Source organism: Seriola dumerili, unplaced genomic scaffold (genome assembly GCF_002260705.1).
Source record: "Seriola dumerili isolate Sdu_G_001 unplaced genomic scaffold, Sdu_1.0 BDQW01000036.1, whole genome shotgun sequence".
Taxonomy (NCBI): domain Eukaryota; kingdom Metazoa; phylum Chordata; class Actinopteri; order Carangiformes; family Carangidae; genus Seriola; species Seriola dumerili.
This window is the reverse complement of record NW_019174291.1, coordinates 1301155-1318102: the sequence shown is the minus strand read 5'-3', so window position 1 is coordinate 1318102 and position 16948 is coordinate 1301155. Positions and strand designations below refer to the sequence as shown.

General features: G+C 42.6%; 2 protein-coding genes across 2 annotated transcripts in view; both read left to right on the top strand.

Moving 5' to 3' along the window:
* Positions 1–3982: 3982 nt before the first annotated feature.
* Positions 3983–5859, top strand: LOC111216909 (cdc42 effector protein 3-like). Its single transcript, XM_022738558.1, has one exon. It carries the CDS (start codon positions 4313–4315, stop codon positions 5276–5278), a length of 966 nt encoding a protein of 321 aa, XP_022594279.1. The 5' UTR covers positions 3983–4312; the 3' UTR covers positions 5279–5859.
* A 4117-nt stretch (positions 5860–9976) lies between these two features.
* LOC111216862 (NLR family CARD domain-containing protein 3-like) overlaps positions 9977–16948 on the top strand; it is an 11208-nt gene continuing 4236 nt past the window's right edge. Inside the window, exons 1-8 of the mRNA XM_022738496.1 lie at positions 9977–10122; positions 10651–10784; positions 10894–11040; positions 11140–11253; positions 12067–12145; positions 12292–12511; positions 12943–14767; positions 14875–15048. Of these exons, the coding sequence (XP_022594217.1) occupies positions 10696–10784; positions 10894–11040; positions 11140–11253; positions 12067–12145; positions 12292–12511; positions 12943–14767; positions 14875–15048 (2648 nt within the window). The 5' untranslated portion in view covers positions 9977–10122; positions 10651–10695. The remainder of the gene's footprint in view (positions 10123–10650; positions 10785–10893; positions 11041–11139; positions 11254–12066; positions 12146–12291; positions 12512–12942; positions 14768–14874; positions 15049–16948) is intronic.

The following is a 16948-nucleotide window of genomic DNA, read 5'->3' as shown; positions in this document are numbered from 1 at the left end:
TATTTATGTGTGTTTTTATAGTTGTGGTCTCACTGCTGTCACATTTCACAGTCTGGTTGTTTTTGTGGGCTTTAATGGAGCCAACAGTGCACGTCCTCCCTTCATTAGATGTCATAGGTTTTTAACACAGATATTTGTTCCACTTCTTCGCTTGACTTTGTGCTGCATAAATACAGCTGTTGTTGTTTTCTTTGTGTTTGAATGAGAGCTGACAAGTTAATGTCTCGTTTTTTATGACCCAGTGGCTTGAATTAGACTGAACTATTTAAAATCTCATCCTTAATGAATCTGGGGTTCAGATGATCTGACAGTCACATGGAGAGAATCGATTTTATTTCTTGTTGGTGGTTGATAGATGTGTTTGGGTAATGATGAGAGACAGAAATGAAAGATTTTCCTATTTAAAAAATTGGAGTAGGGACAAATCCTTTAGTATTTTAGTATTTTTAAATGGTTGCTGAATGGCACTTTTAGAAAGAAGCTATTGCTTGTTGATTTTGACCCTGAAACCAGATTGTTTTAAGCTGCTGAAACTTTTTTCTACCATAAAACTTCTTCCACTCTTGTGAATAAGAGCAAGAGTAAGAGTCTACAGTGATGCTCTCTTCTGTGCTTTGAGCCACATGCTAACGTTTGATATTCAGCAGTTATAATATTTAACATGTTCACCATCTTAGTCTGTCCTGTTTACATGCTAACATTTGTTTAATACTGAACATAAACTACAGGTGAGCCAGGTGGAAATGTCACTAGTTTGGTCATAAACCAAAGTATTAGACAAACTTAAACGTTGACTTGATGAAAGACCACCATCATGTAAATATAATACATCCTCTGGGGACATTGAAGGTGTGTACCAAATTTAACAGAAAGAGTTGTTGGGATATGTCGGTCTGGACCGGAGTGGTTAATCCATAGACTGAAAGTATGGCACCACCTGTCTCTGTCAATAACAGCAAAGTCTTTTGGGTCAAGTTGTCTTTATAAAGAAACACACAGTAAACTGAGCTGCAGAGTGCTGATAAGGAACGATGGCAGCAGGAAAATCTCTGACCTGTTCAGTCACAGACTCCTGTGTATGTGATCACAGAGGTGTGTCAGCACTGAGCTGATTACAGCAGATGAACAGTGAATGTCTCTCGTGTACCAACTAATCCGATGCTTCACTTGTTCCACTTCTGTCCAGCTCCTGCTGGGACGGGGTCAGGGTTAGGGTTAGTTACTCAGCACTTACTCAGAACTGATCTGTTATCTACAACCAGTTGGTTTCATTTAACGGTCGTTTCAAAAGTATTCCAATGATGAGATTTCAACAAGAAGCAGGTTCTTACCACATGTTGTAATGTATGAATTTAGATACTCCTGACATCCAACAAATTTTGACTTTTCCACCAAATTTATCTCAGTTTTAAACTAGAGGTATTGTCTGAATGTGTTTTAGCCTGTAGATCACCGAATCAGTGCTTACTGGGAAGTTTGTGTGGGAGAGGTTATGTTTCCAGCATTATGGTTCATCTAGAAAATGAAACTTTGTGCAAACTGTGAAGTGAGTTTGTTAAAGCAACAAAAGGACTTGAAATGTAAATTAAAGCTTTATTATATTTGGTATAGATGTCTATTTGTCTTTATTTATGTAACCTTTCTCTTTTCATTTTTTTATGTAAGATAATTTATCCAACTTTGTGATAATATGATATACATATATAAATATATATATAGTATATATATATATATACTGTATATATAATATGATCACCTACTTTGGCAGAGTGATGCCTGCCATGAAAAAACTGATTACTCCAGTCAGGGTTTTCTTATGTTAAGTATTTCATTATTATTACACTGTTTGTTTTTTTATGCGAGTTAGACTAATACACAAGTAGCCCTATTTCTAACAAAAGTTTTGCTACATGAACAATTTTTTTCTTCATAGCAAAATTCAAAGAAGGAAAAATGCTGGTAGCTGGTAATGATAGCATGTCCCCACGGTGGCTAACATCATACATGAGAAACACTGTGCGGCTCTACATGCTGTAATATGGAGACTCCACCAAAAATGATGAAACCTATGACACTATGTTGTTTCCAAATAACTCCCTGTGAAGCAGCTGCAAAATATAAGAAGGACATATTAGCTCCATCTAATGTAGAACTACTGTAGTATGAGTCAAAGACAGTCTGACTCATCTGAGACTCAATCAGAGAAATGATCCTTTTTCTGTACTCGCCTCACGTTTATCTCTGTGAAGCCCACCCATGAGTAGTGACCCAAACCTGTGTGAACGTTCACAGGACTACAGATCTCACTGCGGTGATGATGTGATGGAGACGAGACTATTTTGGTTGAAAACTTTGAAAACTGGTTTTATTTTAGCAAAGTACAAAAGTGAGCTGTGAGCCCCTTTCAAAAACAATCACAGAACTAAAAATAAATTCTGAAAATCTCTGATATAGATCTGAGCTGTAACATTAATCACTAGACACTAACGGTGCTGTTGTTGACAGTAGTCTGATACTGGTTGGATTAAAACTTTCTTCAGATCCTCAGAATCCAAACCCACTGGAGAATACAGATGAGTCTACGCCTCAGTCTGTATGATAATGAAAAAGGTGAAGTCTTATTTGATGAATATGATCAGTTTCAACAGTGTCAGGATCCACACTGTCCCTCACATGACGGTCCACACATTCTTCAGTGCATCTCCTCAGTAAATACGAGGCGGGCCTGTGAACTGAGGGTCATAAGATGAACATCACACGGTGATTTTTTACACTCAAAGCTCTGTTTTTTGGTTTTTAACAATAGTGAGCATACATTCACCTACACAGCATTCAGACACACTTCAAGTCACAAGATCTGAAAATTACGTAAGAATGAAAAACTGAATTCATGATTAAATAACGGTTAAGTAATCAGTTGGCTTTATAGAAACTTTAGACCAGATTTTTAAGACAAAATTCAACCTCATTCTACTAAAGCAAGTGATTGTACTTTCTTAAATTAAACTCTCTTTTTCTTTTTTTAGATTTTAAGTCCTCATCATAAAGTCAGCTTTTCCTCACCAGCTTTTGTCAGGGCCAGGATCGCCTTCTTAAAGTGCTCAGAATCCCATTCTGTTCCTAAACCCCTGAGGTTTCTCTCTCTCAACATTTATGTTTAAAGACTTAAATACCAAAGGGACATTTAGGATGGTGATGGGATCACGAGATCACAGAGCCCTGAGGCTTGACCCGCAAGTCATCCCATAATTCACAGTGCTTGTCCCGGGAAAGAGACTTTAAGATTTTTCGCTGATAACAGGACGCAGCGTCGTGAAGGCAGAAGTGTTTAAAACCAACCATTTCCATGCAGTAATTTGTGTTTCCACTAACGATGCTGAGGGGTCTTGGGGAATGCGTGACCAATTTTCTGGACTGATTCACTGACTGACTCACTGTAAGAGCAGCCTCAACACCCACAAGTCCTCCAGTCATATTGTCACATAGTTTGGGGCGGGCAGACCCCTCTCAGCAAACACTGGCGATTCTTGGAGTGTTTTCCATCATCATGTCCTCTGGCTCACTGAAAAGGAGGTTGTAAATCTCCCCCTGCCTTCATTCCTCTCTCCCCCAGCTCCTGCCTCCTCCCTTCCCCTTCACCCAATCCATCTCCCCTTGTTTTCCCTCCCTCCGCCTTCAGCTCTTTCTGACTCCTTTTTCTCTCTGGTTTCTCCTCACAGATCTCCAGTGTTTTGATGTCACATTCCTGAAGTGTGTGAAGAATTCAGAGGACTAACCCGACAGCCGACAGAGATCGTCTTCTTCATCCTTTCATCCCCCTTGGCTGAAGAGGGATAAACAGGAGAGTGTGTATGTTTTGAAGCGAGGAGGGCCCAGTGTCCGCCTAGATATGGCTTTTCTGTGTATGAGAAAAAGACAGAGGGTGCTGATCTGAGGTCAAGGCCTTCCTCCTCTCCCCCCCTTCACCCCCCCACCCCCCACCCCCCGAGTCACATGTCAGTGTGAGGCACAACCCCCAGAGTTGCTGTTGCTACACTGACCGACCTAAATACTTGTATACTCACACGGAGAAGCAACACAGACTGGATCCCTTAGCTGGAAGTGGAGAGAGCCAGGGGAACTTCTTACCCAGTGAGTTTGCTTTGTGAGCTGCTGTGTTTGCTTTTGGTCACATTTCTCCTGCTGGTTTGACTCACCCTGAGAAACTGACTGCTACTCAAACCCACAGAGGTGCCTGTCCTGGCCAGACCTGAGGAGCCTGACCTCTCCTCTCAGATACAGAGAAGCACACAGAGTTTTTCTCAGGAGCAAAATGCCGGCAAAGACGCCAATATACTTAAAAACTACAACTCCCAAGAAGGGAAAGAAGCTGAAGCTACGTGACGTCCTCTCAGGTGACATGATCAGCCCCCCGCTGGGCGACGTACGTCACAGTGCCCATGTGGGTCCCGAAGGGGAGGGCGACATGTTTGGAGACGTGGGTTTCCTCCAGGGTAAGATGGACATGCTGCCGTCCCTGAGCCGGACACAAAACGGTCACGCACGCTCGCAAAGCGTGGAGAGACGCCTGGACGAGGGCTTCACTGCCAAACAGGACTCACACAACTACGCCTACAACGGTTACCACTATCAGCACTCCTCCACCGGCCTGCTGAAGACCACCATCTCCATGCCTGTGTTCATCGCCCACGAACAGGCTCCACCCAAACCCCCACGCCTCCACCTGGACGACCCCTCCCCTCCCTCTCTGCCCTCTCAGCAAAACTACTTCCACCAGCAGCAGCAGCAGCAGCAGCAGCAGCAGCAGCCGTATACAGAGACAAGCCACAAACAGTCCAACGGCCACAGTCACACAGACAACCACAGCCAGCAGCACCCGACTCTGTCGCTCTGTGAGAACGGCGTGGTGGGCCGCTTGGCGTCAGAGCCCTGCCGTGACATCTCCCTCTCCCCCGCCATCCGCAGGCTCGTCCCCTCCTCCGGCTCCTTCTCAGAGGTCTCCTCTGAGGACTCCATGTCAGAAACCTGCGGGCCCCTGGACGTTCGCCGGGGCCTCAGTCTGGACTCTGACGCTGGTCTGAGCAACGAGGATCTGAGGAGTGAACGCAGCGAGTCTCCCTGTGCGGCCTTTCACCCGGCCGGTCTCACAGCCTCATCCAGTGTGTCACGGTCAGAGTCTATGGTAGGGTTAGACCTAGATCTGGGTCCATCCATCCTGGAGGATGTCCTGAATATCATGGACCGCTACAAGACTGTGGACAACCGCTGTGAGCTGTGAATGGAAAGATTAATGTGATGTACAGATATTTTTATATATGGTTTAATATATCCTTAAAACTTTGAAGAGACTTTGAGGAGGAAAAGGGATGGAGGAATGGAAAATGTAGGTGGAGAAATGTCTTCTTGGAGAAGAATGACAGCTGAGTTTAAAGGTAATGAAAGACTTACTGAGCTGAGAGGCATGTGGACATTATTGTTAAGTGCTGGGACGTCGCTGCCTGAGATGACAACAGCCGAGGCAACAGGCTGGTCCTTAGGAGCCTTTCTCAAAGCTGAACCTCAGACTCATAAACATTCAGACCGTGAGATGACAATGAGCAGATCTGCAGTCATGTAGTTATCATGAACCTTGGCAACACACCCCCCTTCTCCGGACAAAATATCAGCCACTATCCATAATATATTGTCTGTTCATGTTTCTGCTTGTTAATGGCCAACTGACTCAGATATAAATGTCTCAACTGACCTGGGAAAATGGGAGAAATCACCAGCTGTGAACAATATTCAGTAGCAGCAGGACTCACTTAACCATGGTGGAAACCATAGCTACTAATAGGTCTTTTTTTTTTTTTTTTTTTTTTTTTTTTTACAATTTAGGATGTGCATTTCTGCAGTAGAGATCAGATTACACACACTCAGTCATAAATAGTTCCATGCTGTAGCTCACACTCTGTCCTAACTCATTTGGCTGCGTAAAATATCATTTTCAGGACTGAATATTAATATCTTCACTCTTTTACTGTAATGCTTCAATGCCAGATTAAATGTGAAGAACTGCTCATTTTACTGTGCTTCTGTAACAGATGAAGATATAAGCTTAAACGGTCTCTACCTGTCCTCTAGTGTTACTTTTGAGAACAGCAGCTCCGACTTCTCAGTGGCAGATTTCTTTCTTTTGATAAGAGGGAAACGGAGGAAGTTTATTCTTGTAGTTTAACTAATAAAATGCAAAATGCTTTTAAAGTGTAAGGAAATGCTGCTTTGTAAATCATTTTCAGATATTGGTCTTTTTAAAACACTCATCTTCCATGTTGTGGCTCACTGTCAGCCTCCCTAATATTCCCTGTCTGCATTATCACAGTAGCCTATTATTCAAATTTCATTTATGCTGTATATATCACTGTACATGTATGAATAAAAGGTTCCTATAAAAAAAAAATGCTTTGGATTCATGGACAAATCTTCACACACAAACATAAACACAAACATAAACATGGGAGCTGCAAATTGAGATTTCAAAACAAACGAGCTGTGTTTGTATATTCATCTACATCAAGATCCAGACACCAAACATTATGTCTATGCTGGAATATTGTGAGTAAACACGATTTTGTCTAAGGATATCCACCATGTAAGCATAGCAGCGAATGAAATATTAAATCTATTAAAACTAGATTTTGACAAGAGATTCCTGTATAAGAGAGAGCCTCATGCTTGTTAACCTGTTCTGAATATCTTTACCAGAAGCATTCATGTGTCTTTATAGCTGCTTTAACAGCTCTCAGTGGTTTACATTTACATTTGTTGATTTGGCAGATGCTTTTGTCCAGATGTTATAGTGTGTAACTACACCTTTGTTTCTCTTGCAAGTTTTTTTGCCAGAATTTAGTGCTCTACATGTACGCCTTAACGCTGGATAGAGGTGACGCCTGATGGTTTTAAATTTCAAATGTTTTAATTAGAGGCACAATTGCTGTGACGTTGTATCACAGGAGTATCTGCTTTGTTGCTTGTGGAGTGTAGTTGTAGTTACTCACTGTGACCACTGGAGCGCAGTAAACACTAAAGATTATCAATATGGTCTGCATTACATAGTGAAGGCAGAGACTGTATAGAGGGTCTTTGGTGAAAGGCTTCATGTTGTCCACTACAGTGTTCGTTAGTACAGTATGAATATCCACAGAAGAATACTGTATTCTAAATGTGCCTACTATAAAACAATTAACATGTTCCTTTCATAATGAGTACATTTGTTTCTAATCAGTTTTGGTCAGGAAAGTATCCTCCATATCTCCTCCAGTCTGCCCTGAAGCGAGATGAAGATGATGACAGGTGACTTGGAAACAATCTTATATAATCTCCTTTTTAACTGCTTTGAATTGAGTCTAACATATTTTTGAAAGGGTTCACCAGAAGCTGTAGAATACTGTAATGTCTGCATTAACACAGTCTTTACTAATTCAATGAGTTGAAATTCTATGTTTTGAAAACCTAGAGGGCCGTAACCAGTTGTGATAGAGTCACGACTGTTCACTATTCTCTGGTGCTACATTACGCAAGTACAAACTAGTGATAAAAATGAAAGCTGTTCGAAAATTAGTATGAAACTAGCATTAAATTACCATATCAGTTTAAAATACAGATACAGTGCAGTAACCCCCTCACACAGTAAGTTCACACCAATATGTTAGCAAGGCTACCAAAAAGTAGCCTACTGCAGGGGTGGATCTACAGGGGGGCGAGGGGGGTCAGCTGTGAAATCGCTCGCTCGTGATTTATAGGAGCATTTTTGCCCTTTGATTACTTTTGATTTTAGTAAAGACAAGAAGAGTTTGATACAAAATAATAAAAACTGGCATGTTTGAATCCATAACGTTTAACAGAGGGTCGCCGTTTCAGGGGCGTTAAATTACAACTGACAGTGACCATACTAAGAGAGCAAATTAAACCAGGTTACATCCTTCACTGTCAAACTGGGAAAATAACAAGTACAATGGGACTATAGTCTACACATAACTGCTTGTGTGCATGTGATAAATCTTTTCTGATTTTATATTTGGTATACTTATTAGCTAACAAACATACAAGGATTTTAACCAGAGCTTTCACATCTTGACCCTTGCAGGCCAGAGTAGCCGGAGTGATTAAAAATGAAAAGGAAATGTAAAAGTGGGGATATTGCCAGTTTTTTTGGCAAGAAAATGCTGAGGACTGAACAGGAGGAAGAGAAGGAGAGAAACGAAGAAAGGAGGAGAAGACAGTATGCTGATTAGAGCAGGAGGGTCAGAGCAGGAGGAGGAGGCCTCAGAACGGGTAGATTAGGAAATAAGTGAAGGAGAAGAGGAAAAAGAAGAAATAAATGTGAGGGATGAAGATGAGGATTCAGATTCAGAAAAAGGGACAGAGGCAGGGAGTGATGAGGAGGCAGATGATGATGACGTTTTCATGTTGTGGCTCACCTGGTGGAGCGTGTGCAATCAGGGCTTGGATCCTGGGTTCAGGTCTGACCTATGGCCCTTTGCTGCATGTCTCCCCGTCCCCCCCCCCCCCCCTCTCCCTGACTTTCCTGTCTCTCTCTCACTGTCAGCATTGAAACAAAGGGAAAAATGCCCCTTAAAATAAAGAAATCAAAACACCACAAGGGTGTTTAAGAAGCGTGTGGGTTGTACCAGGCATCAACAAATGTCACCAGACGTTTTGTCATTGACCTGTGGTTTTCACAGCCAGTAAATTTGAACTGTAAACACCCAAACAGTAAAGAAGAAGGGCAGACCACAGTAGCCAAGCACTGATCTCCTTTGCCAAAGCCGGTCATATTCCAGCTGGAACTGGATGTCACTTGGTGCGGGACAGTGGACAGGCCTATTGAAGTGGCTATTTGTCTTTCAAACAAAATTGAGTCTAACATAAAAATCAAAAGGCCACTGATGCACCATGGGGATGTGGTTCACACAGGCAAAAGAATATATTGTCCAAACAAAGCCATTGCGTTTTATTTTTGATTTATCCAAACGAGCAGCAAACCAAGGAACAAAGGGATCATGTTTCGTGCTGCCTCTCCTGCTCTGGTGTAAAATCATAGGCCCACCCAGATGCATGCTGGTCCTAAGCCAGTCTACCTACCTAAATAACCTCATGTGCCCATGCATTATCCAACATAAAGAAAATAGTAATTAACCAAACTAACTATGCTAGATAAGAAAAATGATATAAAGAATCTAATGACTAACAAAAATATTATCAAAAAATAAAAATGAACATGTCATGTCAATAATTTCATTTCTTGAACATAAATAACTAGATAAGCTGTAAGATAAAGATAAGCAAACATATAATGCAGAATTAAAAATGATTAAAAATCAAAAAATGTGCAGTTGTAGTTTGACTTTGTTGAGAGACACAAACAGAAGCAGGTTTAGTGAAAAGTCAGTGTTTTTTGGAGAGTTTCTAGAAACCAGATGACTTTAACTGTGTTACTTACTGTGGCCATTTAACTGGTTAACTTCAACAATGTTTTTATCTGCTCGGATCAGAAAGTTGAACAATTCTATTATTCAGTGTGCATTTTCTCATCTCCAAGATACTGCAAGATATTCATTTGTTATTTATGATGAATTAAAGATGAAAAATGATTGAGTGTGTTTCCTGAAAATATGGGCCTCGTTCCTGTTGAGTTTACATATTATAAGAAAACATTGTGTGGGAGTGGAGGTCTTCATACAACGCTGAAAGGAAAACTTTTGATTAGAGCTTGTCAGATGGAAGAGGTGTTGCGTTTCCGGTTGAATCTTTATTCCTCCAAAATGAGGACCACCGACTGTCTACAACAGCAGTTATTCAGTCCCTGCATGATACGGGTTATATCCAAGAATATGGCCTGTGACCCAAGTATTTCATTGTTTCTCGTGCAAAGAATAGTGAGACACCCAGTACCATCAAAAGTACCAACAACCAGAGAAGAAGAAAATCTGCTCCTCCTCCAACCTCTCCGGCCTGGTCTGCTTCAGCTAAACGTGGAGCCGTGACTCAACGAAGTAAAAAAAATTACCCACAAACACTTGTGCCTGCAGGCGTCAAGTAGGGAGTCTTCTTCTTCAGCTTCTTGGACTGGTTGAACCGAGTGTAAGTTTTACACGTTCAGTTTGTCTGTAGTGACTTCTATCTTTGTTGTGTTTAACGATAAATCTCCATGTTGGTCCGTACACTACAGTATAATCTTTTTCCGTTTTAAACTAAAAACGAAACTGAAACACCGGCGCTACAGGGAAAACGCAACTTTTCAATGCTGACACCACCCGGCCGTCTGTGAGCCGATCTATTCACCAATCAATAAATGAGCACATCTTAGATGACTTTGACACTTTTAGTGTGACTTAGGAGAACTGTTCGTAAAATGCTTTGTGAATACGGGCCCTGACTTCAGCGTTCAGAAAACAAACTACACCATCTAGTGGACTGATATTAGAAGAACAGCAGCTGATGGGGATTTCCTCTGCCTCACACTGCTGCCTCACTGCATGTAACTGTCACTGATATGAAACAGAAAAGAAGAGCGAAGCCGTGGAGGAGCAGCTGCATTTTTGCAGGAGAAATGATGTGAAGGTTGATTTCAGTTGATGTGCAAATGAATGATTTGCGTTTCCTCTCCAGATAAGGGTAAAGAGTGTGTGTGAGCTGATGTGGATGTGAAGCAGCATGGATCAGTGTGCGGACAGAGAGGGGGAAGTCCCTCCCTCTAAAACCACTCTGTGTGGAGAACATGAGAGCCAGAAGAGATCTCAGAGGTGAGATGAGGATCTCTAACTTGACTACATGACTCTTTTCCACGTCAAAGCTCAGCACTCAGATCGCTGCACCATCATTATTCAAACCTCTGTGTGTATTGTGTTGCAGCCCAGTGCAGCAGTACACACCACACTCTGGTGGACCTGGACCTGGACCTGGACCCGAGCCTGGACCTGGACCCAGCTGTGTGTCCATAAAAAGCAACCAATCACTTAATCCTCCTCTTAATTTCAGACAATCTGTTGACAGTGGAAAGTAAGAATTTAAAATTGACCGAAAGGCATTTCATACAAAAGATTTTGTTGTGTTTATTAAAAGATTGAACACTCTTCATCAGTTCTGTTGTTTTTTCAGGGTCCAGCAGCAGAGACCAGGCTCTCCTGAACCCAGCTGTCTGACTTTAAAGAGCAACTGGTCAAAGGATATTATTACTGAGTTTAAGGGACAACATCCATCAGCTGCTCAGATGTAAGCTGTAACTGACAGTAAGACTCGGGTTATCCTAGAAGAGAACTAGTTTGTATGATGTGTTGTTCGACCTCATCTGAAATCAGTGTTTCTATTTGTTGTGAACATCCACACTGGAAGGTGGAGGTAAAACTCCCGCCGTCATAGAGAGGGGGGAGACGTGATGTGGCTTAAATATAGAGATAACTTCTCCCATGGTCAAACAGTCTCTCTTGGAAGACATTCATCGTGTTGACCTCAGTTGTTCATATGAGAGGTGACAGAATTAGTTGTGTGGCGAATGAAAACAGAGCTAAAAGAGAAGTTCAAACCCCTCCTACTTTCTCACGTCCAACCAGCTGAACAGTCACAGAGGGAGGTGGCTGTTTCAGACGCTGTTCAACCATCTGACAAACACCTCTGATGGAGTGAACTGATCCCTTAAAATGTTCCTGATTCAGGTTGGAACTGTCATTTACTTAGTGAACCTTTACTGGTTCGTTGCCATGTTTCATACTGGGAGCTGCCCAGTACAACCAGTCTGATACTGGAGTTGGAGCAGCTGCAGGGTCTAGCTGTCTTGCTGCAGGGCACATCAGCAGCGTTCAGTGAGGGAGGGTGGGTTGATGAAAGCTGTTGGGACTAAACCAAACTAAGCTAACACTGAGCTCAAAGCTAAGAGCAGCTGCAGACTGAGCTGTTGATTCTCAGTGTGATCATCAGGACTGGTAAACCTTTACCACTCATGAAACATGACTTCATGGACCTTTAGCTTGTGTCTTTCTTTGTGTGGACAGACATAGTGTGAGCTCATTGTTCATGATTGCTCCACAGAGTGGACCAGGAGATCTCAGAGGTTCCCAGTGGTCAGTCTGCCCAGCAGCATGAAACACACCTGGACTCCATATTTATGGTCTGTACATGTGCAACAACTACTTTTACATCCGTTCTGTTCACAATCATCTCATTGCTTCAAGTTTTCGACCTTTGGATTGTCAGTCTGTCTAACATGGATCTGACGTTTGCTTCATTTTTTGTTTGTGTTGATTTCTGTCCCAGCTGCTGGAGGAGAACATTGTTACTTTTGTGAAGGACGAGCTGAAGAAGCTGCAGAAGGTTCTTAGTCCAGAATTCTTAGAGAGTCAGACGGAGGATGAGGAGGTGTTGGACGGTGAGGATGAAGAGCAGAGGAGGAGCAGCAAAGAGGCATTTCTGAAGATCACACTGAACTTCCTGAGGAGAATGAAGCAGGAAGAGCTGGCTGACTCTCTGCAGAACAGTAAGAGGATTTCTACCCCCCCTCCAATATTTCTAAATGGTATTAATTCTGGTATTAAAGAGCGGAACACTTTCTCTTTTATCAACTCCTAGATCATAACAGAAGTTTCACCACTGCTCATTTTGTAAAGGCCACCACCAGAATCATAGATGTTTGTTTCTGGCTGCCAGTGGTTGTGGAAAGCAAACAATAGCTAACAGGGGAAAATAAAAGTGCCATCCTCTTCCAGTTTTAGTCGGGCAATGGCAGATACACTTACTTCAAGCCAATCAAGCCTTAATTTTTCTGTGAAATTTTGTACCCAGTGGCAGCCAGAATTGCATAGTGAAAGCTTAGATGGAATCATTATTCCTTAGCTATTATATTGTCCTATCAATGATAATGATAAATTAAAGCAACTTACTGACAGTGTTTCTTATTTGTTAATTCAGGAACTTCTGCTGAAATTTCTGGGCATTTTGCCCCTCTTTATCAACGTAAACTCAAATCTAAGCTGAAGGAGAAGTTCCAGTGTGTGTTTGAGGGGATTGGTAAAGCAGGGAACCCAACCCTTCTGAACCAGATCTACACAGAGCTCTACATCACAGAGGGAGGGACTGGAGAGGTCAACGATGAACATGAGGTCAGACAGATTGAAGCAGCATCCAGGAAACCAGCCAGACCAGAAACAACCATCAGACAAGAAGACATCTTTAAAGCCTCACCTGGAAGAAATGAACCAATCAGAACAGTGATGACAAAGGGAGTGGCTGGCATTGGGAAAACAGTCTTAACACAGAAGTTCACTCTGGACTGGGCTGAAGACAAAGCCAACCAGGACATACAGTTCACATTTCCATTCACCTTCAGAGAGCTGAATGTGCTGAAAGAGAAAAAGTTCAGCTTGGTGGAACTTGTTCATCACTTCTTTACTGAAACCAAAGAAGCAGGAATCTGCAGGTTTGAACAGTATCAGGTTGTGTTCATCTTTGATGGTCTGGATGAGTGTCGACTTCCTCTGGACTTCCACAACACTGAGATCCTGACTGATGTTACAGAGTCCACCTCAGTGGACGTGCTGCTGACAAACCTCATCAGGGGGAAACTGCTTCCCTCCGCTCGCCTCTGGATAACCACACGACCTGCAGTAGCCAATCAGATCCCTCCCGAGTGTGTTGACATGGTGACAGAGGTCAGAGGGTTCACTGACCCACAGAAGGAGGAGTACTTCAGGAAGAGGTTCACAGATCGCCAACTGGGCAACAAAATCATCTCCCACATCAAGACATCACGAAGCCTCCACATCATGTGCCACATCCCAGTCTTCTGCTGGATCACTGCTACAGTCCTGGGGGATGTGTTGAAAACCAGAGAGGGAGGTAAGCTGCCCAAGACCCTGACTGAGCTGTACATCCACTTCCTGGTGGTTCAGTCCAAACTGAGCAACATCAAGTATCATGGAAGATCTGAGACAGATCCACACTGGAGTCCAGAGAACAGGGAGATAATTGAGTCTCTGGGAAAACTGGCTTTTGAGCAGCTGCAGAAAGGAAACCTGATCTTCTATGAATCAGACCTGGCAGAGTGTGGCATCGATATCAGAGCAGCCTCAGTGTACTCAGGAGTGTTCACACAGATCTTTAAAGAGGAGAGAGGCCTGTACCAGGACAAGGTGTTCTGCTTCGTCCACCTGAGTGTTCAGGAGTTTCTGGCTGCTCTTCATGTCCATCTGACCTTCATCAACTCTGGAGTCAATCTGATGATGTCAGACGAACAATCTACCTCCAAAAAGTCTAAAGGAAAGGTTGAATGTACACAGACCCACTTCTACCAGAGAGCTGTGGACGAGGCCTTACAGAGTCCAAATGGACACCTAGACTTGTTCCTACGCTTCCTCCTGGGTCTTTCACTGCAGACCAATCAGAATCTACTACGAGGCCTGATGTCACAGACAGGAAGTCACTTACAGACCAATCAGGAAACAGTCCAGTACATCAAGAAGAAGATCGAAGAGACTCCCTCTCCAGAGCAAAGCATCAACCTGTTCCACTGTCTGAATGAACTGAATGATCAGTCTCTAGTGGAGCAGATCCAACAGTCCCTGAGTTCAGGAAGTCTGTCTACAGATAAACTGTCTCCTGCTCAATGGTCAGCTCTGGTCTTCATCTTACTGTCATCAGAAAAAGATCTGGAGGTGTTTGACCTGAAGAAATACTCTGGTTCAGAGGAGGCTCTTCTGAGGCTGCTGCCAGTGGTCAAAGCCTCTAACAAAGCTGTGTAAGTGTACAGATAGTTTAATTTATGGATCATCATATAAACACACCAATATCTTTTCAACAGAACAGAAAATAAAAAACTTTCATTCTTTATTATCATCTCTTCAGACTAAGTGGCTGTAACCTCTCAGAGAGAAGCTGTGAAGCTCTGTCCTCACTTCTCAGCTCCCAGTCACCTAGTCTGAAAGAGCTGGACCTGAGTAACAACAACCTGCAGGACTCAGGAGTGAAGCTATTGTCTGCTGGACTGCAGAGTCCACACTGTACACTGGAGGCTCTCAGGTCAGATCGAGTTACTGTGTGTTTTAAATGAGTGGACATATTCCTCAAGTTCAACAATGCTGATATTAAAGAGTATCATAGAGGTTAAACAGCCTCTCAGTAAAGATGTGGTCAGTTGTAGGTGTGGTAACCGTACACAACAAAGATGGAAACAGCTGTAACCATGGTGATTGTAGACAAGACAAGATAGATGGGAAACATCTGGAGCCTCAAAATGCTCAGACTTGCATGACTAAAAACTAAAAAAAATGGTAAATGGCTGCATTTTATATTTTATCCAAGGCACTTTACACATTGGCTCTCATTCACCCATTCACACACAGATGGCAGCGAGCTACCATACAAGGTGCTCATCTGGCCATCAGGAAATTTGAGTGTCAGGTTTTGCCCAAGGGCATATCACATGGGCAGCCCTGTGTTAATGGGTAAACCAATGAAACCTTATTTCCGTAAGTGGATACAGTCAACCTGTATGGATAGTGTAAAGTACATTTTAATAAATTTCAGCAGTGCTTTTCTAGACATATGATACTTTCCAGAGGATCTGCATTATTTTCTCTTTTTTTTGCTTTAGTTGTTGAATTAAACCATTGAACAAATGCAAATGTACTGGACCAAAATGGACCAGAGCAAAAAATAAGGAAATAAGCCTACTATCAAATGTTCATAGGGGTTTCTGTGTTTGTGTGTGTTTAGTCTGTAAGGCTGTCTGGTCACAGAGGAAGGCTGTGCTTTCTTGCCTCAGCTTGAGCTCAAACCCTCCCATCTGAAGAGCTGGACCTGAGCTACAATCATGCAGGAGACTCAGGAGTGAAGCTACTGTCTGCTGGACTGGAGGATCCAGACTGGAGCCTTGAAACTCTCAGGTATGGAGAGACACTGAACAGTTCTCTGTCTCAGCTGATGACCGATTCTTACAGAAGTGCGTTGCATTCACTGTCACATTTACGAGAAACGATCACAATTACGAAATCAGCTGTAATCTGGACCTGAGCAGGATTTCAGCTTTATTCTCACTATAAATGTTTACAAATTATTTCAGGCTGTATTCAGCAGCTGCAGCTGGTTTGACTGATCCTGAACAGATATAGTGACTTTGAGCGTGCAATGGTTCACAACAAACCCACAGACTTAAGATAACTGTTCAGGGTTAACACATTAATCACACTGATGACACATAATCTCCCAGTATCTTGAACCAAGGATATAAGAGGACAATAGAGAGTTAAATCACATCATGCCATCAAGTCACTTTCACTTTAATACTAAAAAAAATCTGAGGTTCAGATTGTGTCCTGTGTCCAGAGGAGGTCTAATGAACCCACAGCCACTGTAGTTTTCATTAAGGACTTTGTGGCCTCATCTTATTTGCTGTGACATTTGTTGTGCTGCTCAGAAAGAGACTGAAAGCTTGTGCCCCCCCCCCCCCCCCCCTTTCAGTCTTGAGCCTGGTGGAGTCCAGTGGTTGAGACCAGGTCTGAAGAAGTGTAAGTGTGTTTTTAATTTGATTCATGAAAACACTCATTCAGATCACTGATGTCCTGAGTCATGTCAGATGATAGATCAATAATGCAGCTGTTTGGTGTCTTGTTCTCTCCATCAGATTCCTGTGAACTCACAACTCGACACAACACACAATGAACACAGAGAAATCAAACTGTCTGACAACAAGAGGAAGGTGATACTTGTGAGGGAGGATCAGTCATATCCTGATCATCCAGACAGATTTGATGACTCCCTGGCCTCAGTGCTGTTGTAAAAATGGCTTTTACTGGTCGCTGCTGTTACTGGATGGAAGTTGAATTGTGTAGTGAGGTGTTTACATATCAGTGAGTTACAGGAGGAATCAAAAGGAAAGGAGACAGAGATGACAGTCATAGGTTTTGAAATAACAACCAGG